The 23,711-nt window shown below is 33.2% G+C and overlaps 2 protein-coding genes, 2 non-coding genes and 1 pseudogene across 4 annotated transcripts; 1 reads left to right on the top strand and 4 right to left on the bottom strand.

The window, feature by feature from the left end:
- Positions 1 to 789: 789 nt before the first annotated feature.
- TRNAK-UUU (transfer RNA lysine (anticodon UUU)) lies at positions 790 to 862 on the bottom strand. Its single transcript has one exon. It is a non-coding gene; the product is annotated as a tRNA-Lys (tRNA).
- Positions 863 to 1,226: 364 nt separating this feature from the next.
- On the bottom strand, positions 1,227 to 1,299 carry TRNAK-UUU (transfer RNA lysine (anticodon UUU)). Its single transcript has one exon. It is a non-coding gene; the product is annotated as a tRNA-Lys (tRNA).
- Positions 1,300 to 1,775: 476 nt separating this feature from the next.
- Positions 1,776 to 3,236, top strand: LOC108472565 (uncharacterized). The gene is made up of 4 exons (XM_017774111.2): positions 1,776 to 2,197; positions 2,355 to 2,501; positions 2,579 to 2,701; positions 2,829 to 3,236. Exons 1-4 carry the CDS (start codon positions 1,885 to 1,887, stop codon positions 2,963 to 2,965), a joined length of 720 nt encoding a protein of 239 aa, XP_017629600.1. The 5' UTR covers positions 1,776 to 1,884; the 3' UTR covers positions 2,966 to 3,236.
- A 447-nt stretch (positions 3,237 to 3,683) lies between these two features.
- LOC108471607 (uncharacterized) lies at positions 3,684 to 8,379 on the bottom strand. The gene is given in 6 exon segments (XM_017773202.2): positions 3,684 to 3,943; positions 4,435 to 4,615; positions 4,702 to 4,851; positions 5,853 to 6,927; positions 6,929 to 7,110; positions 7,896 to 8,379. Coding segments are annotated over 6 exon segments (2,019 nt in total). The 5' UTR covers positions 8,145 to 8,379; the 3' UTR covers positions 3,684 to 3,761.
- A 3,226-nt stretch (positions 8,380 to 11,605) lies between these two features.
- Positions 11,606 to 13,661, bottom strand: LOC108471605 (xyloglucan endotransglucosylase/hydrolase protein 2-like; annotated as a pseudogene).
- Positions 13,662 to 23,711: the final 10,050 nt, after the last annotated feature.

Below are 23,711 nucleotides of genomic sequence, written 5' to 3'. Positions count from 1 at the left end.
CGTTTTCACTCACGCCGTTGGATTGCCGTTAGTAGTATTCTTTTGGCAGAATTGCAAAATTTACCCTAATGTTTGTATATTTTTTCACTTTGGCCCTTAATCTTTTTTCTCATTCTCATTCTCCCCCCATAATGTTGCAAAAAAAATTTATTTTGACCAAAATTTACCCTAATGTTTGTGAGTTTTTTCACTTTGGCTCTTAATTTTTTTTCCCTCGTTCTCAACTCACAATATTGCAACAAATTTTCAAATAAGATGAAAATTACAAAAACTATCGGTCAACATTTTCCTTTGACGTGGCATGACATCAAAGTCAAGTTAGAGCTTTGCCTCTCGTCAAGACATCTGATCTAACTTGATCTTGAATTTAATCGGAAACCCAATTGCAGAATGGTACAAATTTCTTCTGTGTTTAAGTGATTACAAGACAGAAAAGATAGAGAAATTTTAAAAGTTGAATCTTTCTGATGTCAATTATGCCATTGGGTGATCTAAAAGGGAAGTGAATTGGCTGAATGGTTGTTCTGTTTCTATTGCTAGCTCTCTCTTTCTTACTGGTATTGGTCATGTTTGACAGTCTGAACTTGGTATTGTAGGTTTTACATTGTGTATTGGGTTCATAACTGACTAGCATATGAACAGTAACCAAAAAGAGCACCTCAGGAGACATGATATAAACTATAAAAGCATATGATGAAAAAGGCAAAAGGGAGCTTAATTTCTTTGATGATGCAATACCTTCATATCTCAGTGGATGGAGCCAGAGAGAGAAATAAAAAAGGATAAAATCGCCGTCTGTGGGAATCGAACCCACGACCACATGGTTAAAAGCCATGCGCTCTACCGGCTGAGCTAAGACGGCCTTTATGGTCAATTGTACTTAGGTTGGTTCTCAGGCCTAGAAAACAATTTTAGTTAACCCTCAAACCGAGTGGAAACCTGAATCTCACCAAAACGGGGTGAGAGGCAGAGTTATTCCGGCATGCATGGATGGCTGGCGCTGACGGTAGTGATAGGGGGTCCATTTCAAAGGAGTTCAATCTGGAAGTTGGGATTGAAATTTGATAGGCAGACTTGTCAACTTACAGTCGAGTGGAGATGCCATAGCTTCATATTCTTGGTGGGTTATTTGTTGTCTCCATCAAGAAAAAGCAGGCTACTTTTGTCCCACAAGGCACAATTCTCCCATGTTTCAGAAATTTGAAGCCAAAAAAAAAGCAAAAAACCGCCGTCTGTGGGAATCGAACCCACGACCACATGGTTAAAAGCCATGCGCTCTACCGGCTGAGCTAAGACGGCAATTGTTTGTTGCTTGCTTAAGTTTGTTCTCGATGAAACTGGAAAATTATAGAACCGAATCCACCATGAAGGCAGCCGTGGATGGCCGATGACGGTGGTGTAACAGCGGAGAAGGGTCGATCGGAACTGAAATTTTGGTAGGCAGATGTGTTGTCTATGGAGGCCAAAATGAATGAGTTGCTCTTAAATTTTGCTGACAGCCGCCTCATACTTCATCCTTTGATTTCAACCCCAAGCTCATAAACCCATTTTTTGTCTGTAAAGCTACACTCAGAGCACAAATTAAAGAAGTAATATCGGATGGAATTGCTACATGCAGGGTTGCCAATAATACAGATCGATTTGAGATTCAACTGACACCACTACACCCACTTTTCCCATCAGCCCATGGTCTTTCAAAAGCTTCAACAATGGCCTCTAAAAGCCCATCAGCCCATGGTCTTTAAGCCCCATCCAAAGTTCAATGGGTCTACAACTTTTTTGAAAGATACTTCCAGAAGCCGTTGGAAGTTGAAAGCAACGCAAACTAGAAATCAACTCTACCCATCTCAGCAAAGCAAGGCTGAGAACAGCGATTGAGAATCAATGTCAATTGATAACAAAGAGAAACCAAAGACAATCCAGCTTTTCTGCCCTTCGGTATCCAAGCTAATCTGGTTCGTGGCATGGGATAGCCAGAAACTGGACATTGGGTCCATATCTCGAATGTTCGGGCTAGACCCATCAACGGTTAAGCTCAATGGCCACTTTATAAGCCGAGGGGTTGATCTTGTTTCTTCTTCTGTTACGTGGAGGTCGCTGCTTTCTTTCTTCTCTTCTAAAGGCTTGTCTACTGGGACTGATGATCATAAGGGCGCTCTCATAGTCGATGGCAAGTTTTGCAAAGTTGGGAGCAAGAGTACGCGCACTATTGTCTTTTTATGGGGTTTCTCGGATGAATATAATCGTCTTTTTGGATTTCTGTTTGGTTCTCGGGAAAGTTTGGGAAAATCAGGAAGGTGGCCACTGGTTTGTTCTTTTAGAATTGTTGCCATTTTATCCTCTTTTTTTTGTAGGAGCACATGAGCCTCAAGATGGTATTAGCTGGAGTCGAGATTCAGCTGGAAAGCCTGGAATAAACGATGTTGGACTTACTGCAAAGCTACAACTTAAAGATATTTACTCGTTTGAGAACAAAAAGTTAAGGGAAAGCAGCTTAACAGGTGAAATACAAACAACATTGTTTAAAAATAACGGGGAATTGGCTTGGCTAAAGCAGCTTATTCGCCTTGGCATACAGGATCCCATGATGGAGGTGATCGCTCAGTTTCCGAAATCAATGTTGGGGTTGGCCTCAAAAGACAGTGTTCGATAGACCATGCAAGCTTGCTCAAGAAATTAAAGATTAATGACACAAACTCAGGTTTGTTAAAACCATTTACCATTCAACAATCATCCCATCATCATTACTGCTGAATGGTTCTAATTCATTGTTTAATTCCTTGTTCGTTTACCATTTCCACTGATGCTTTCGGTGCTTCATATTGTAGATATTAAAGGTAACAGTAAAGCTAGCAATGTTCCGAGCACACCTTTTAAGTGCAGTTATTTGAGTGGCACTATGAAGAGGAGGAGGGAAGATGAAGTGATTGTAGGTGTACCTTGCAAGAGGATCAGTCCTGGTTGATTCCCGAGCCTAATGCACCAAATGGCAAACATTGTAGATGAGAGTCTTGTAAGTTTTAAGGATGTAAATTGTGGTTCGACTGAATTCATGTTTCTTGTAGTGAAGATACACACAAAAAGTAAAAATAAAAAATAAAAAGAAGAGAGCCTGCCATAACCCTAGTTTGCATTTACAGGTTACATGCACAGCTTAGTTTATTTCCACAACAAACATGTAAAATCTATACTGGAAAAGTACTTGCTGCAATGAAAATAAAGAGTGCCAAAGAAAAGTTGGATCTCTTCCTTGATAGCCGATGATTTTGTTATGTTATTCGTGCATGTTAGTCGTGTCTTTTATTGATGGAACTTATTAAAGTAGCTCTAATGGGATGCCATGACTGGTTTTTAAGAATAATGAGACAAGAAATTAGTAAAGGCTAAATTATCATATACTTCAGCAACATGAGGAACATCCTTAAGAAAATGGCAGATATTCCAAATTTGAAACTTTGATCAATTTTCTTTGTCGGACTAGGAGATTTACACAAACCCTCACACCACAACAGCTTGAAACTCAATGACTTTGATGCATACGATAATAACCATGTGAAACAAAGTTCAGTTAGTTTCGGAGTTTCATGAAAAAGGATTAAAAATTTCAGGAAGTAAAAGAAAATGATCAATAGCTGAGAATGATGCAAAGTAGAGTCTCATGGGATTTTGGAGGAACATAATCATTTTCACTAACTCGGAGCTCTAGTATTCTTTCATTTTGCTTTCATATTCTATGCTGAAAAGTTCCATATTTTTTACTTTTAAGAGAAAAAGTATTGCCAACCTACAGCAAGTCCAGCTACTAGTATGACTTTTAATACTAATTTAGAATTTATGAAAGATGATGAAGAAGGAGGTGAATGAAGAGGTTCCCGTCGTCTACCTCTAAGCTTGGCAGACAACTTCGATAGCAGCAGAGGTAGCCGGCCAGTTTTCTTGGCAGCTGCAAGCAGAAAAAATAAATAAAAAAAAGTAAAATATCAGTCAGAGATCAAAAGCTGCAACCACAACATGAATATAGGTACTTCAAAAAAAATGAAGAGTTGAATTAACATAACCCCAAATACCAACCAGACCAGAAACATAGAGATCTTGGATTAAAAAACAAGAAAATAGGAACTATATTATCAAGTTGTTAAGCAACTTGACAGGGCCACAATTTAAGTATTATTCATTACGACTTAAGTCTACCACCTTTAATTTTGGGTTCATCTCCAAAGCTGCTCAACTGACTGTGGGGCTAAAGTACTTATATATATACTGATAGAAACAACTGTTACGGATGTTACAAAAGTTTGCATTGAACATGACAAATAGACTTGTCTGGTATTGACAAACTACACATAGAAGGGCTATTGCCAAAAATTTAGGAGAATGACGTTAATCACATTCTCAAGATAACTGATAATGTCCTATTCAATGAGATAAATTTACCCTTGGCTTTAAGAAATCTCTCCTCCTCAGCAACACGCCTTTGCAGCACATTGAGCAATGATCCAAAGTATAGTGCAAACACCGTGCATGTGATTGTGATGACATTGTAAGGCATGCTAAAATCAGGAGTTGTCAAAGGTACAAGTAAGACTTCTGTGTAAGACATTACAGGACATTTTTCCTGCATGACAAATCAAACTAATATCAAATGAGAGTAAAAGAGAAATTGGTCATGTTTAGGAGCAGAAAATATCAAGCGGTTAATACCTGAAACTTTGACAACAGTGGTGACCTGTTCAAAGAGTCATCTTCGAGAAAAACCATGCTTGCATGGAAGTTGGGAAAGCTAATAATAGCAGATGGTATGTCAAATCCTTGATTAGCATCTGGGGGATATTCATCAATGCGCAAAAAACCCTATTCAGACATTTCAGAACAGAGGATCAACTAATCGATAATATACCAAGACACATAAATCATAGTAAAGTTTGGCCCTTCAAGCAAGAACCACTATGTATTTTTTCAGTTCAATATTATTAATCTCATCAAAATATATATCATCTAAAAGCAGGGAATGTCCTAGACTGATAGCAGTATATTAGGATAGCAACTAATTCTCTATTTTCTGCTGAAGCAGCAGTGTATGCAATGAAAGGATTTCTAACATTGTAAGTGAAATAAAAAATTATGAGATATCTAAAAATAAGATACATCAGTCTTTTGAGGATGATGGAAACAGCTACTACTAACTTATCCGTTTTTCTTTTTCAGACATAAGCAAAGGTTATATAATTTGAAGGTATTGGTAGGTTTCATCATATCCATCCAGCCTAAGGAGTGACCAATGGGTTGAGAATCTAGAAATTGGGATAGGTCTATGTTTCAGCATTACACATAAAAAATGGCATTGGTTAATTGGTTTTTGTTCGAATTTTAAAACATTTATAGTCAAGGTCCGAATTCAAATACATTGCATCATCAATACTTTTTTAATATGATGCCTAGTACAACTCATAACCCCTCCCCAACCATTAAATATGAGGATCAACACGCTTCAGCGCGCTCAACCCCACATCCTCTTGCACTGGCAACAATGCCAATGCCAACCGATTATTTCATCATCAATATTATATATGCTCGAGGGATTCAATTTTCCATTTTATATGACTGCTTTATCAGAAATAGCTTTTACAGAAACAGGTTCTGTTTTAAGCTAAATATTTGGACTCCATTGCAGCAGAAATACACACCAATATTTTTATTCTGATATCACTATGCCTAACACCTTACCGCTATGAACCAAATTAACAGTTTTAACAAATTAACTTCAGAGGTAAAAGAAAATAAATTGTGTTGAATTAATAGAACTTGTAAAGCTAGAATGACTATTAGCTGAATAAATATAATAAAAAGCACACCTTATCAAACTCTATGGTTAAAGCAGCAGTGTTCACTCTGCAAGGAAGTTTCAGAACCACCTCCATCACACCAGGAGACATTTTATCTTTGGAAGGTGAAACGTGTATCTTCTCAATAAAATCTGAAACAGCCCTAGGTTGTTGATCAACAAACACCCGCAAAGAATGGAAATAGACCTTAACATACCAAGGGACAACTTGGAAAACATCAACTCGCAGTTCACAACTTCCATCCTTGGAATTAGCACTCATGAAGCCCTCAGTGAATTGTGTAGATTTTAATGAAATAGCAATCGCACCCCTCTCATTTCCGCTTCCCATCAAAAACCTACTAGCATGTAATGGTGTTTGTTGACACAACCAAGCTACAGGAACCTTCCACATAAGACCAATATCAAATGGTTCAGATTCACTGTATTTCTCAACTTGAAACATATACAGAATTGATAAGCTCTTGCTATGCGAACTGCTTTCTTCTAAAAATATCCTGTCTGGGTTAACAGACAGCTCAAAGCTCGGATTAGACCAAAAGTTCTCAGAGGTCAAACCATTTGCTGCAGACTTCCCATTTTCTTTATTTGGAAACTTCAGTTCGGCAACTAAGCCCCTGTCAAGGAGAAGATACACACTGCTGGACTTTGCAAGAACACATCTTCCACTAACTTGTTTCCCAAAAATTGAACTAAGAGACCAGCTTGGCTGAACATGTTTTTCACTAGCATGGACCTCGATGGCCCTTTCACTATTAGGCTGGAGAACAACTGTAAGGGTCTGTTCTAATATGATGCCCGAATCAATCCCCTCTGAACTAGATTCAGTTGAGGTTAAATGCAACCGCTGAGAATGATAAAAACCTCCGTAAAGTGATGGCCTATCCAGTAACAAGGCAATCCCAGCTTTGTCCCGACAAGGAAGCAACTTCAACCATGGAGTCAGATTCTCCGTGCAAACAGCTTCACAGGGCAATGTACCATACCTCACATTGCCTGAAGCTGGTGGAAAACTCCATTCTGGAGTAGAATAAGTAGCAGTAGACTCTAAGAAGTTGATTGAGGCACAGAAAAGACCTGAGAGAGTGTGTTAAGTTCTTCCAGGAAGCATCAATATGATGTTGTGGGACATCAAAAACGGCCCATAACTCAACTCCAGGGGCCTTTGCATTGCTGCTTGATATGGGATCAAATCCACCCCAGCTTTCATAGTTCCAACGACCTTGTGTGAAAGACAATTCCATTTCCTTGACTCGAAATTTCTGAACCTGTTCAAAGATGTTTACGTGCACAGTTTTAAACACTGCAAAGACTTGATCATTTATAATGTTTGGTAAGGCGGAGGGCAGTAGGCCTATAACCCCCACCAAAAAAAGAAAAGAAATCAGATTAGCCTATAACCCCCACCAAAAAAAGAAAAGAAATTAGATTAATCATTAATCTTTTAATATTTACAAGAAAGCTACTTTATCTTAATTGTCAATTTATTGAAATCTACAACAAAGCTATTTATCAGAACTATTATCTTTTCCTTGCAGAAAGTGAGATGCAGATTACTGCAACACATACACAACTAGTGCAAGACATTTTTCAAGTAAACTTGTAACCGAGTTTGTACTTCATGTCAAACATAACATTGTCGAAAAAGTTAGATATTTCAAAAACATTTCACTCTCATGTACATTTATGAATTTGGAAATCATACCTTGAGCATGAAAATAGAAGAAAAAGGTGGAACGATAATTTTAAAGTTTATAGGCTAATAAAAAGTTTTCCAAAAAAGGAACCTTAAAGAACTATCTTAAATGACCCGAGCCAAGCTAATAAAAGGTCCTCCTACAACAATAAATTCAATGTATCAACATAGAAAAAGAGAAATGTTCAATAATTAACTAATAATAAATGCATAAATCCTTAGGTTTTTCTTACCAATAAATTCAGACACTATAGGAATGCAGTTGGCTAAAACTTCATTTAAACGAAAAGAACCATGAAAGAACATAATAAACAAGAATTGGCAGTGACCCAAAGGAATTAAAAGAAGAAAAAGTACCAACTGAGAAATGGCTTTGGGAAATAAGTGGTGGTGGCAGCCATTAGAGGTAGAAGGAGGGGCGGAGCTTTGAAAATGGAAATGAGCCAACAGTTTGTGATCCGGCAAAGGCTTCACTAGAAGTTCTTCACTGAATTCTTCTTGTTGTTGGCCTTCTTCATTGACCGATCCAAAAGCAATCCAGCATTGCAAGAATTGATGAGTGCCTATAAGGAGGAGCAAAATATGTGGTCTCTGAAGAAGGACCATTACTGGGTTTTCTTACCAAGTTGAAACTATAATATTGAGTGCACATATTCCGCCATGGGACACCCAGTCCGCGGAGGTTTCAAATAATAATATTATTAATTATTAAAAAATAATACCTGAATCCTGATCAGTGAAGACCAAAAAGCATTCTTTTTGTTTTGTTATGAAAAAAACCTTAAATGCTCTTTCTCTTTTAGGCCGATTTCAGATGTTCTTTTTATGATTGGGCTTAAAAACCCCATTTACATTGCGAATGAACGAGTTTGACTTTTACAAAATAAAAGCGGATTTTCTTTAAAAAACCAGTAATAAATCTCTATTTTTTTACCATGGTGATCTTTTATGCTGCATTTTATATATTTTATTAATTTGAACTTTTTAAACTAAAGTTGGTTATTAATCTTAAAAAAATTGAATTATTTTTAATAAAAATATTAAATAAAATATTAATTTTAATAATGTTATTGTTTAAATCGCATGACAATCCACTTTTATTTCATATTGGTATAACATTATTTATTTTATATGTTATATCAATAATAATTTAAAATTTATATAAATATTAAAAATTAAAATTCAAAAATATGAAAAATTAATAAATACTCAATAAAAATAGTATAAAATATATATGAATTGTCATTCAAACTATCATGTTTAAAATTTAATGTTTTAGTTATTATTTTCATTAAAAATAATTCGATTGTTATAAAAGTAAATGATTAAATTTGACTTTGATGTCAAATTTAGCTTAAAAAAGAATAATAATCAAAATAACAAAAATGTAAATGTTGAAAGCTAAAATTTATATTATACTTTTTTTAAAACTTCACACAAACCTACTACATGTCATGATTATTTATTTTTAAATACAATCTAAGAAAGTCAATTTTAAAATGAGCAAACTAGTCTCACTCTAAACAAAGTTACAAAATAATTCAAAATATTTTTTAAAATTCAAAGATTTATATTTTAAAAAATTATAAAATTTCTAAAAGAAATTCTAAAAATATATAAAATAAAATTTTCTAAAATAAAAATTTTGGGACCTAAATAAGTTTATTAATTATTTAAGTTTATCATACTAAATTATGTTATTTTTTATTATTTTGGTTTGAAAAAGATTTAAAATATATATGGTTTCAAATTTATGTACTCTAACATGAAATTAGTTATATTGTAACAAGAATTTAATTTGACATGTTTAATTTTTAATTTAACTCTAATAATTTCACTCGATCCAACTCAACTCAAATTTCATTTCACTTGACTCGATTTAAAAAATTTCAAATTAAGTTAGAATGATAAAATAAGACTTGTCAATTTGAAATTTTTTTCACTTGATTCAACTTGATTCGATCGAAAGCTCACCCTAAAATGGAGTGGTGATTAAAAATATTGTCAAACGCTTGTTTGGCATGAGTTTTAATTGCGTTACCCAAGGTAGCCGGAACAACTAATGGACATATCGGTTTTCTATTGGAACTGGTATGTATTGGTACTAACCTATTTCGACGTAATGTTTCAAATTTACCGATTTTTAAAAAATATTTAATATATCAAATGAATTAGATTAAGAAATTTCAAATATAAAAATATTAATTGATTATATAAAATACATCAATAAACTTCACAAATAAAATTTATCATTTAATAAATCTAAAGTAAATAAAGAAAAAAATATCTTACACATTAAACAACAAAATTATCACAACATTATTTTAAAAAATCTACAATAAGATTATTCCACACTAAAAATATAAAATAAAATTTTAATAAAAATATAAACAAAAGTTGTGTTCGTGAAGCATTTAAATTTTTTTCCTTCGATTTGCTTGTTATATAAATTCCTTATTTTTTTTATTCTTTATTAATTTTTACTTTAAAATTTAAAATTGCTCTTTTACTTCGTTAATGTTGAATTTCAAATTTGATTGATAAAAAATATTAATAAAAAATTAAAGTCGGTAAAAAAACAATTTTATCTATTTTTAACATTATTTATGCATTGGCCGTTACATAATGTTTCAGTTGGTGCAATTGAAATTGGCTGGAACAAGCCGGTGCAACCGATACAAATTGAAATTTACATTTGTATGAAAATTAAAGAGAAGTGATAATTCCGGTACTGGAACAGTACACATGCACCCTTATTCCTTACCCCTAATATTGAATAAAAATTGATTATTGATAGTTATGAATTTTTAACTTTTATTACAGTAAATCAATTTTAAAATTTTGATTTACACCAAAATTATATTTTAAAATTTAATGTATATTCAAATTAGTTCTTTACATTTGAAATTTGTTTTTTGGCAGTTTGACTAATTGAAAACCCAAAAATTTGTTTATTAATTTTTTTCAGAGGAAAGTTAAGCATGATAATTCTTATTTTACCAACATATATGATCAGTCATATGCACACTCATTATGTGCTTGGATAAATAAATAGTATAAATATTTAAAAATTGGGTGAAAAACCAATTTTTAAAAAAATACTATTTTTTTGATAAAAACTATTCAAGTAACGGTTAGTAAAATATAAATATTATTAAAAACTATCTAATAGTTGATAGGGTGAAAATTCTATGAGACTGAGAGCGACTAAAATTGTCGATCATATATTTTAGTTTAATTAATTTTAGTTTTGTATATTTTGAGTTTTAAAATTTTAGTCTTAACTTAATAGTAATAGTTAAATATGTTTGATTAAATTATGTCATTAGTCTTATATTATGCATAAAGTTATAGATTTAGTTCATATTCACCCATTGGATTATTCTTAGTGACTATATTTTTAAAATTTTAAAATTTCAATCTTAATATGGAAATGATAATTGTTAAATCTATAAATTAACTTTTGTGAGTAATATATGAAAATAATAAAAGACATAACACTACGCATGCGATAATATGTTTTGACATACTAAATTTTAAAAATAATAGAACTTAACTTAATAAATTTAATAATTATCATTTTGTTAAGACTAAAATTTTAAAATCTAAAATATAAAAACTAAAAATATCAAATTAAAATACATAACTTAATTCACCCTTCAAATTTTTTAAAAGAAACTGAATTACTTATATGCTGATACTAATATAATATTTTTTAACCGATAACATCAATTAGAGATTTAATTATAGGTAATATCCCTTTATAAACAAAGAAAACAATATAATAAAGAAAACATATAGTATAATTTATTTGCTCTATCTAATTATGTGTGAAACAGTCCAACACAGAAGAACTATTTTTTATTATATATATTAGTATTTCTTAATTGTAAGTATTTATAGGGTAAAGATGTATGCAAATTTTTCTGAAAATTTTTCTAATAATTTAATATCACATCAATATTTTTATTCTAAATTTTAATATTTTTATCTTTAAAAATTAAATTCAAATAAAAATTTTAAAATTCAAAATAAAATTACTAATATGACATTAATTTATTAGAAAGTGATAATATCTTATTTCATACCATACTTTCTCATATCAACTATACATATGATATATTTTTATTAATCTGGCGTTCTTTATGAATGTCAGCATGTTTAGAACAGTAGCCATCATACAAATATTTGGTTCTAGCATCCTGTAAAGCTTTACGCTGAGTAGGGTCAAGTCTCAAATACTTATCCCCATTCCACCACAGCTTGGGGCTGGAAATGTAGCATTGATCTTTGCTAGCACTGTTCTGGAATTGGCAGCCGGTGACACCAAACCCTACAAAACTAGCTACAAATGGCGCTTGGCTCCAATCGATTTTCCTTCCACCTGATGCCCAAGTTTCTCCATTCCATATGCTTCCTTGAATCACAAATTTTGCGATGGATAACTCACTCCAATTTTTGTGTTGTTCTTGAAAACCCTGATGGGTGTCTTGTCCACATAAAACCTACCCCAAAAGAAAAAGTAAAAGTAAAAGGGTTTTTAGTCTCCGATCCAATTCATTGGACATCTCGATGATCTACAAACAAACACGGTTAGGTGTTACTTACACTAGTTGGTGTTGGTTCCAAACAATTCCATAGGTATGAAAATCAGAAGTGGGGTCAAACCAGTGATGAAATCTTTGCTCTCTCCCTCCTTTATCATTGGAAAACACATTCGTTTGCAATGTAAAAGGTGGTCCATTGCTACCCAAGAACTCGAAATCCAGCTCGTCATGGTTTCCTTCTTTGCCATCTGGGTCCGATGTCAACTGCATGCATGCATGCAATCAACCCACCCGTTATTTTGTTCATTAGAAACACACATACAGACAGTAAATTTCATACATGTTATGTTAGAGAGCCTGAAAGGTAAATGATAACGTACGTAAAAGGCTACAACAACCCCAGAAAAATCCTTGTTGGGTAGCTTTATTTTTATCTGGAAATACCCTGAAGCATATCCCACGTTGGATTCAAACCCAGCCCCTGCATTATGTTGGACAAAGAAACCATGTTATTCACTTATATACGTAGTGTCGCATTTTAAAATACTGCAGATTGAGTTTAGCTTGATTGGCATCGGTATTGTTATCAGTGCAAGAGAGTGCGGGTTCGAGTGCGTTAAAGTACGTTATCTTCTTATTTAAGGGTTGGGAAGGAACTATGGGTAGTTTTAAGCATTGTATAAAAAATAGCATATATAATAAGGAGATTAATGTTAAAAAAAATACTGGATAAATGGCTAATATACTAAAAAAGTCCTTAAACTATTACATTGTGTTTAAACAAGCTCTTAAACTATTTTTATAGCTAAACAAGCCCTTATTTTATAATTTTACCCATAAAAGCTAAGGATTTTAATATTAAAATAAAATCATTTTGAATTTCAAACTCTTATTTTAATTTTTGTTGATGTAATAAAATTCTATATATTTTTAACATCAATATAAAATAAAAAGAATAATAAAAATTACAAAAGAATGATTACATGAGTTAAGTTTATAAGGACAGAAATTTTAAATATTATTATTTAATAAACTATTTTATCAAATTTAAATCAGCACAAAATACAAATTAATTTCAAATTTCAAATTTTTGTACTTTAATATTAAAAGCAAAAGGGTAAAAATTATATGTTAGGGCTTATTTAATTAAAAATAATATAAGAGCTTATATAAACACTGTATAATAGTTTAAAGGTTTTTTAAATATATCAACCTATGTAAATTTTAATAAATTCATGTATTTATGTTATGTGTATTTTAATATTCGTAATTATTATATGCATACATGCATAAAATTAGCTAGTAATATGTTTGCATAGCATGCATGCATTGTGTACTAAAAAAAACATACACGCATGCATGCATCGAAACACATAAATATGCATGCTATTAAGATTAATTGATTTTCAAAAGACCTGCCGCTTTATCCATCCGGAGATGGACTTCAGTTCCCTGGTTTACAGAGGTTACATGAGAGTTTCCCCATGTGACGTGATAATTCTTGTCAAAACTAACACTATGATCAGCTCTGCTTCCACATTATAACTGCAACAACCATAACAACCAACAACGTGTATTTTAGAATAAAACCATATGAATATATCAAACCATGAAACCCATTTTTTTAAAAAAAAGTGGCTTGCAAGACAAGGGGAAAAAGGCACCTCTTTGCCATAGCTATTATCTTTGAAGTTTCTGCTTGAATGAATGGAACCCTAAACATAATTTCTTCCCTGATCAAGAAAGAAAGTAGTGTATTTAAAGAAAATTACAAGTCTCTTATTTAATAATATATATTCTTTTTAGATTTTATTTATAACGAAGATACGGGAAATTCTTAATTCCTTCCCTTACTTTTTCGGTTAATTTATTAGAAAATATAATTTTAATTATCATTAATAAGTATGCTTTTCATAAATTTTATATTACTCAATAATATTCATTTAATTATCATTAATAAGCATGATTTCTGTAAATTTTATGAATGATATTGATGAATCTATTGAAAGTATAATGAAAAGGAGTTCCAGCTAACCGTTTTTAGAAAGGTAAGAAATTATAGTGTATTTATTAAACTACTTCATGTTATGTTTACCACATCATATCAATGGTAGGGCATTTTTTATTTTTATAGAAACTTTTGTACCAAAAATAATGATTTCTCATTGTTTTCCAAAATATATCTCTTCTCACCATCCCAATAGTGTATGAGGCAAATGAATGCATTTTAATTAGGGTCGTATTCTATGGTTACGATTTTACTATATATGTCTTTTTTATTTCGTCGAAAATTAATTTTACGGTGTACAAGCCCAATTTAGCCTGGGACCCATAAACAGAACCAAAACTTAAACCACAGACCAGGCCTAACTAAACTAAACCAACAAGCCCAAAACCGAAGCCCAAATTTTAGACCCAACTAAACCTAACTGCCCTAGCCCAATACAGCCCAAACCTTAACAAAAAAAAAAACCCTAGCCCCCCTAACACAAGTGGCGCCGCAACCTACCCTAGCCATTGTCAAAGCCTGACGTCGCCACTGGCCACCATCTCTGTCGTCACCGCCCAAGTTGCACTTGCAAAGATTGAAAACGGAAATGACAAGCAGGGATACACAACTATATTTAATATTTTGTAAATGGCTATATAAGCCTTGAAATCTTTGTATCTTTTGGGGAGAAATCGAATAAAAAACAAAGATTCAAACACATAACAGAGATTGAGTACAAGAAGAAGCAAACGGCTAAAAAAACAAAAGGTTTAAAAGCAAGCTAAGGCCTTTTATTTTATTTTTTTCTTTCTTTCGAAATTGCTTATATACATATATATGTTTCTTTATTTTATTTTTTTACTGTATATTTATACATATTAAAAAGATGTTAAAAAAAAGAGAAAGAAAAAACTTACCTTCTAATCACAAAAAGGGCGATTTTTCGATTTCCATGGCGACCGATGGCGGTGGTCGACGGCGGTGGCCCACCGTAGCTCTTGCCGGACTATAAAGGCTTTCAGAGAAAAGAATGAAAGTTTTTTTTTTTTTGCTTTTTTGTAAAAGTAGGGCTGAGAATGAAATTTTAGAAAACTTTGATCTTTTATAATAGCGTGAAACGATGCCGTTTCATGTTAGCCATTTAAGTGCCAAAACGACGTCGTTTTGATACGACTCGCGCGCCGACTCGACCCGCCTTAGGATATCCGCGTGTTTTCGTTTGGTGGTCTAATTGCGCATTTAGCCCTTCCGTATTTTTTGCTTTCAAATTTCGTTTTTTTGTTTCTTAATTTATGCCCAAAAATTTTATTTCGTTGCCAATTTAGTCCCTTTTGAAGCTGCGTGTTTTGGGACAAGAGAATATTGCCTTTTTGGTCCCTCCACTTCTTTTGCACGTTACAATTTGGTCCTTCCCCTTTCTTTTTATTTTGAATTTGCCCCAAACTTTCGTTTTAAGTTAGTCCTTTCTCATTATTTTGCTATTTTATTTTCAAATTAATTATTATTATTATTATTATTATTATTATTATTATTATTATTAACGTATTATTAGTACTACTTTCTATCTATTATTTTATCTTATTTAAAATATTAATATTATTTTTTCCATAATTATTATTATATTATTATTCTTATTAATACATTATTATTATCTTTTCTACCTTATTACTATTATTGTATTGTTACTAATATTATTATCATATTATTAGGCTAATTAATTTTATATTATTACTTCATTATATGTTTCCTTTTGCATTTACTTTTTTTTTTACTTACATCATCATCATCATCATCATCATCATCATTATTATTATTATTACTCTTATTAATGTATTGTTATTTTTATTTTGTTTTATTATTATTGTTTCATCCTTATTTTATTTTTGTCTTCATTGTTATTGCATTATATATGCTTTTTTATACCTGCGAATTTATTCGTGATTATCATTTTCGTCAGTATTATGCCATCACCCATATCAACACCGTAATCCATTTTAAGTTTTATTACGAAATCATGTCGCATTTTACTTGTTATATCGAAAATTTCTTTTAAAAATAATAACAATAAGCGATTCTTTTTCGTATTTCGGGATTCAAAAAGTCATACCCTAACTTACAGGGATTTGAGTTTCTCGATAAATCCGAATAACGAACGTTTTAAAAATATTTTTAAATATTCTCGGGAATTAAGAAAAAATCGTATTCTAACTTACGGGATATGATTTCTTCCTAAAATCGAGATAATCGAACATTTTTCAAAATAAAAATTTTTTGGCGTTCATTCTCATTTCGAGGATTTAAGGCATTATATCCTAACTTACGGGATGTAATCCTTTTCCTCGGTTAACGTGAAATACGCCCTTTTTCTCAAAAATTTTCAATTAAGCAATAATTTAACAATGGATTGTATTTTTCTTCAAAGTTCTCAATTTTCGACACTAAGACACTAATTAATCAACTAGGTACCAATTTTGGGTGTTACGAGAGTGCTAATCCTTCCTCGTGTGTAACCGACTCCCGAACCCGTCTTTCTAAATTTTGTAGACCAAAAATCATCGTTTTAATAAATTTAAATTTTTGTTAAAACGACTGAATTACCAGGTGATCCGATCACACCTAAAAAAGATTGGTGACGACTCTCATTTTTTCATTTTCAAAACCAAGTAGACTATTTTTTTTTTCAAAAAAATGGTTTCGACAGCTTGACGTCTCTACTGGGGACCCAAATAAGAGAGTCAAGCCACAAGTTGATTAAATTTTATCTTTTTGTCGAAAATTAAAAATTTGGTTTTGATATACAATCCTTTCATTGCATTTCATCCGTTTTGTGTTACGATCTTCATTTATTCATATTTTCTTTATTTGCTTCGAGCTTTTTTGTATATCCTTGCACATTGCATTGTATGACCACAGTTATACCCTTTTAGGTGGGAGTGAGAAACTATTCCTCCGTGAGGTCTTCACCTCCGTGTAGGATAATGGATCGTTTTCGGGATACATCTGTACCTATGTCTTCGTTAGATTTTCATCTCCGTGCAGCCATAGGGAAATGTAGTCCCCTGAACTGAACTCGGTCCATATGAGCCTATAATGGGTGAGGATCGAGGAATCTACAGGTTCGGGTACCTTTTACTTTAGAACCGAACCGCATATAGAGAACCTTAAGAGCCCACCCTAAGCAGAGCCACTCCGAACCCTTAGTGGTCACCCGGATAGGTACTCTATTTTTTTTTTATTTCTCCTGTGCTAACATGTTTTCTTTTGTTTTGATTGTATTACATTTTTATCATAGAAAGGATGTGTTGAGTCACATTTGATTGTTAAATAGAAAAGCTTGTCATGGAAAATAGATTTTTTGATAAAATGGAATACAATACGGTCGTCCGAATATGGTCCGAGCAAACAAGAAGAGAAGGCTGATAGTCCATGAAGGAATACACGACTTTGTTTCATTGCCTGAGGATTCAAGCCAACAAAGATTATTCGAGAGTCGTCATGTCTTAAAGAAGCTGACGAGCATCGCGGGGATAAGTGAGAAATGGGCCGCGATCCGGGTCGAACAAAAAGGAGATAATAGAGACATCTTTTGGAAAATATGTAATATTTGACCATAACATCCGGATATGAAGAAAATGATCGGTATCTTCACTTGGAATATGAGGGCAATGTCGCATATGTAATCCGTTTTATGTAAAGAAATTTTTTTCTAGAAAAGTTGTTCTAATGGAATTGAATCCAGAATCAACGCATTTCTTTCTATTTGCATTCATCCCATGCATTTGCATTGCATTTCATCCCATGCATTAAATTCTCACAAAAGGACCCTAATTAGGTAAAATTATTTCAGCTAACTTGGGAACCGACAAAAGTCTACTAAATTGAGCATCGTTACGATACTCGCGTAAGAACAAAAGCCATGAACCGAAGGTTGGAAAGAATAGAGAAAATGCACAATTGACCAAAATTCAACAAGAGATGCGGGAACAAATGCTAAAATTCCAAAGGAATATGATGGGCCAGTTAACCCAGTTACTAACCGGAGGACTTGAAAAAAGGAATGGCCCAGTGGTCAACAGTAGGGATGATAATAAAGACTTCATCTATTCCCCAGGTTTTTCTTCAATAAGCATCTTGACCCAACTAGACACGCATCTGCATGGGGTACCTGTCATTATCGAACCCCAATGTCTGACTGATACCTCGGTACTGTTGAACTTCCCAATGGGTTCAGGTTTTAACCTGAAGGATAACTGAGCCAAACCGGTTGTTCAGGCAGAAACAAAGGAAAGGGGAGTGTGGACTTTAAAGGCCCCGAAGAAGAAGAAAAAGGAAGCGAATAATGCGAGTAGGTATAACAAGGGCTATTCGAAGTTGATTATAGTAAGCCAGCCAAGGACGGCAACTATTAGCCATCAGGTCCCCCCAAGGCACCCAATTCAGAAAAACCCCAGCTCTCGTCTATCCAATCACGTATAGGGAGTTGTACCAAATTTTGTTTGACACACAGGTCGTATCCCCTTTTTATGTAGAACCAATACAACCCCCATACCGCAAATGGTACGACGTAAATGCCCAATGCGAATGCCATGGGGGAATCACAAGGCATTCGATCAAGAACTGCGTCGCTTTTAAAAAGATAATCGAAATACTCATCAAATTGGGTATCATAAAATTCAATGATCCCTTTGGTGCAGAAAATCCTTTACCCAATTAAAGGGGTAAACATTATGAGTACCATGATGGATAGTGGCATGAGATCCAAGATTGCATCGAACTCAAGGCTCTAGTACAAGGCCCGATGGATGATAAAGGAATTGAAAAGATCAAAGGCCCGGTAATGTTGGGGAATCTAAACATTAACGATATATCCGAAGAGGGAAATGGGAAATAGGCTTGTCTAAGCTTCTACCCTTACGTATTTGGGAGTGTTTTGAACAATGGGGCTGTGGAAAAGATACTTGTATTTTTAGAGCTAATTTAGAGTAATATTCAGAACACATTTGTTGCTTTAAGCCTAGAGGTAATAAGAATCCTTTCGTGAAATAGACTTGTGTTCAAAATCTTTATTTCAATAAAATGCATCTTTTTGAGCAAATATTCTTTTATTCTCTATATATTATTTAGTTCTTTGGACTCTCTTTCAAATATGCTTTTATTATTCATTCATGATCATACCATACAAATAATCATCCTTAGAATCATTTATTCTTTGGAATCTACCTTCGTACTTACAATAGGTCTCCAGATATCAATGACGTGAGCGACACTATCACTGACTTAGAGTCTTCTTTTGGGTAAGATATGTGTTTAAGGGGATCTCAGGACTTTAAAAATGACAGAGATTATAACTTATCTCCTGATTTGTTAAGAATGGTAGAATAAGATGAAAAATAGATCCTACTCTACAAAGGGTTAGTGGACGTTGTGAGCCTAGAAAAGAGGTGAAGATTGAAGCCTATACCACCATAGAGACAAAGCGAAATGTCAAGAATTCAAAGATATTTTTGCATGATCACATCAAGATGTGCCTGGGCTACTAAGGTCTGTGGATCCTAAAAAGGGTCCATACGGATGTCAGAAGAACACATGCTAATGGTTTTACGATTAGCCAGGCTAATCATGAGGTTCAGGTACTGCTGATCCACCATGGAAGGGAATTGTATCAGTTATGCCATAAATGCCAAACGGAGGAAGACAAGACTTATGTGCCTCCTCAATTTCTTCACAAATTTTCTATATGTGGGGCATGGATATTATGGGGCTGATCTCGTCAAAAGCTTCTAACCAATACCGATTCATTTTTGGGGTCGTCATTAGTCATCAAATTCTAAAAAAAAAAGAATAAGATTAGGTGCCGATAAGGAACGTCAGAAAGGATCAATGCCAAAAGCTTGCAGTCTGTTCAAAGATTAGACGACATATCACAGTGTAGTGAAGGCAGCCAAAAAGAAAAACAAAAGTACAAAAAAAAAAAATAATAAAAAGAGAAAGAATAATAAAAATAACAAAACAAATGACACAGTGAAAGGCGACCGAGACTTGTAAATATTGGCATAAGAAGTCACCATTCACCCTCTATGCTCATTGAACGTTGGCCAAGATCTTCGCCGGGACAGCACCTTTCTCGTTATGAAATAGAAGTGGTTTGCCCATTGGAATCAAGATTTTTTCTCTCCAAGTTTCGATTGAGTCAAGAATTAGATGAAGCAGAATGGATCCAGTGAACTTAATTGAAAAAAAGAGGTTAAAAGTTACTCATCATGGTCAAATGTACCAAAAAAGAATGATGCGAGCTTACGACAGAAAGGTTCATCTTAGAGAATTCCACGATGGGGACCTGGCGTTGAAAAAGATCCTTTCTATACAAAAGGACTTCAGAGGAAAGTAGACGCCCAACTGGGAAGGACTTTATGTAGTGAAGAAGGCATGTTCGGGAGGAGGATTGATTCTAGCTGAAATGGTTGGTAAAAACTTACCCAATCCTGTGAATTCAGATTCCGTCAAGAAGTATTTCACCTATAACGTGAAAGCCCAAGGCCAAAACCCGCAAAGGTTGCTTTGAGGCCTTCAAAAAAAAGGAGAGGCCAAGGCAAAAACCAGTAAAGGGCATTTTGAGACCAAAGAGATTTTGAATTGAAAAGCCGTAAATGGCAAATCAAATAAAAATGGGGCATACAGAAATCTTGCTATGCTTGAATTAACAATGAAGAAGTATGCTACGTCTTGGGGCATCGACAAAGTACTCTGGATCCCCTAAACACAAATTAAGCTCGAAATGGTCTTCAAAAAGTTGGTACAGAAAAGCTCAAGTTGCAATATCTAGGGCACTTAGCTTTCCATTTTACCCATTTTAAATTTTCTTAGCTTAATCTTTTTGAGATACGTCCTAATAAATTTCCTTCTTAATTGCATTTACTATCATTGATTAACTTACTTGCTTCGAGCTATACTCCTAATTAATTTCCTTCTGGTCCATTGTTATGATCTTTTTCAAGCACTTTTCATTGAAATAACGATTAGTGGACTAATAATACTTTCATAAAAGGAGTTTTGCATATTACTTTGGAAGCTTCTAAATAATACAAAAACCTGAAACAAGATTATTGTTTAAAACTCACCAAGCGTAAGGGTTAGAAATATTGAAGAAAGATGATTATCTCTTTGGACCTTTTATTGGTTGAACAAAAAGACAAGACATTTCATCGGTGATACAACCTCGACAAATAACGAGCAATGTCAACCCAAGTGTAAAAGGGGATCATTCTCGGTAAAGGAAAAATGATACTTTGCATCCATGCAAATATCATGTATATACGTCTAGTCATTACACCCAGAGAATGGTGTAACAGATCAAATTGATTGAAGATGATACAAATCTTATACCTCTGAGTTGCAGCAGGATGGATGGAAGAAACCAAATGTTATTCCCCTGAAGTTGCAGTAGGAGGTACAAACTTTATGTCCCAGAAGGTAAAGTGGAAGGGACTCTAAAATTACAGCGGGGCAAGCTTGCTGAGCAGAACGTGATTGTTTCTTTGGGTTTTTTGCTAAGAATGCCAGCTGTCGAAACCCTTTTTTTGAAAACGGGAAATCGACTTTTGAAAACGAAAAGTTGGGAGTCGCCACCAATCATTTTTAATAGGGTGTGATTGGATCACCTCAAAACACGGTTGTTTTTAATAAATAAATAAATATTTCAAAACAACGATTTTGGTCTGTGAAAATAGAAAATTGGTTCGGGAGTCAGTTACGTACGAGGAAGGATTAGCACCCTCGACACGCCCAAAATTGGTACTTGATTAATTATTTAGTGTCTTAATGTCGAAAATTAAAGATTTGGACAGAGTTCAAAACGCGATCCTCTTTTTATTGGCTTTTAAAACATTTAGGTGGGTCAAATGTGTATTAAAGACCATCTCACCTTAAGGTAAAATATTACATCCAGTACGTTAGGACACAATATTTTTGACCCTCAAATGTGATATTGCCTTTAAAACGTGCGTTTTTAGCTTTAAAAGGATATTCGAATATTTAAAGCAGACAAAGAAAGCGAAACCCAGTACGTTAGGGCACGATCCTTTGAATTCTTTAAATACCGAACATTGCCTTGTTTAAAGTTTCAAATGAAATGGAATAAATAAATTAAATGTATTTATTTAAGAAAACTTGGTAACATAAGGAATAAAACACGCAACAATAACATCTCATGAATAATCTAAATAGGGACATGCAAAGGAACAACTTAGAATACATGAAATAACAGCACATCATATATTATGAAAGTACCACCATTTATATCCTAGGGTATATGAATAAGAAATCAATTTTAAAAGAAATCTCAAATAAATCACACAAATAAAATATAATAAGGTTTTTTAAAATAAAATAAAATAAATAATAGGAAAAAGAAAATTTGGAAATATAACTATATAAACTACAAGAAAATTTTAAATAGGTTATAGATGTAAGAATTTAAAAGAATAAACAAGGAAAAAAAAGAAATGATATATCATATAGTAATGTACAAATGAATTTTAAAATAAATATCACAAAGTAAATAATTTGAATGAAAGCTTGAATTGTAGCAAAATAATAAAAAAATAAAGGAAAGAAAAAATATACATGCATAAAATATTAAACATAAAAAATATAAAAAATAGAGGTATTTAAAACAAACAAAATATACAATCAAAATAGGATCCCAAAGAACCCAATTGTACATGAATCAACTAAAAAAGGAAAAATGTATAATAAATTTAAGAGGAAAAAATATATATATATAATAAATATAAAGAGAACATTTATATAGAATAATATGAAAGCAATAATCTATTTGACACAGAGCTGATTTTATCGTAAATTACATACGTATAATAACAAATAAGAATTATTTAAATGTAATATTACACGAAAAGTTTGAAATAATATCATGTAAAAGGAATTTTAAAAGCAATATATAATTAGATAGTTAGGAAGGAAAAGAAAATAACAAAACAAATTGACATACGGCCCAACTAATTCAAAGTATTTATAAAAGTTTTTTTTAACAAAAATATATAAAAAAAGAAATAAAATAAATTAAAACCTTAGAATTAGCGAAATAAAATTCAATTGAAAGAAAAGCAGACTCAAAGGGATAATTAATAAATATGAAAAAATGCATCAAGGACCAAAACATAAACACACGCAAATGCGCGGACCAAAAGCGCAAATGTGCCGAATCCCCAAATCGCAGTGCCCAGGTGCGGGCTAAATTGGAACAACGCGCAAGATCCAGGGGCAATTTAAAAGAATAAAAAAATTTGAATAGGGTCTGATTGAATGTAGGAGCAAAAGAAAAGGATTAAACGTGAAAATTCCCCATTTTGGAGTCAAACGTGTGGCCCCTACCATTTAAAGGCCATTAAATGGCATTATGCCATTTCTTGTACAAAGAACCCTTTTTTTTAATTCATTTTTCTATTGTTATTTCAAAAGAAAGAAACAGAAAGCTCCTTCTTCCCTGCTCCTTCATCTTTTTTACTAGAAATCCAACCTAGCCTTGTGCCACCCTGGAGGATCATCGGTGCCACGCACCTCCACCCCACCGTCGGTTCACGGATCAAGACCAGGAAGGCCTCCTTTCTTTCTTTTTAC

Source organism: Gossypium arboreum, chromosome 11, assembly GCF_025698485.1.
Source record: "Gossypium arboreum isolate Shixiya-1 chromosome 11, ASM2569848v2, whole genome shotgun sequence".
NCBI lineage: Eukaryota > Viridiplantae > Streptophyta > Magnoliopsida > Malvales > Malvaceae > Gossypium > Gossypium arboreum.
The sequence above is the reverse complement of the archived record's forward strand: the minus strand, read 5'-3'. Positions and strand labels throughout refer to the sequence as shown.

What these genes read in the sequence shown, in the direction of transcription:
- LOC108472565 (XM_017774111.2), top strand. Translation starts at nt 1,885, where the DNA reads ATGTCAATTGATAACAAAGAGAAACCAAAGACAATCCAGCTTTTCTGC. An exon ending in AAGGGAAAGCAGCTTAACAG is followed by an intron (nt 2,502 to 2,578) that starts GTGAAATACAAA and finishes CTTGGCATACAG; the next exon opens with GATCCCATGATGGAGGTGAT. An exon ending in GATTAATGACACAAACTCAG is followed by an intron (nt 2,702 to 2,828) that starts GTTTGTTAAAAC and finishes TTCATATTGTAG; the next exon opens with ATATTAAAGGTAACAGTAAA.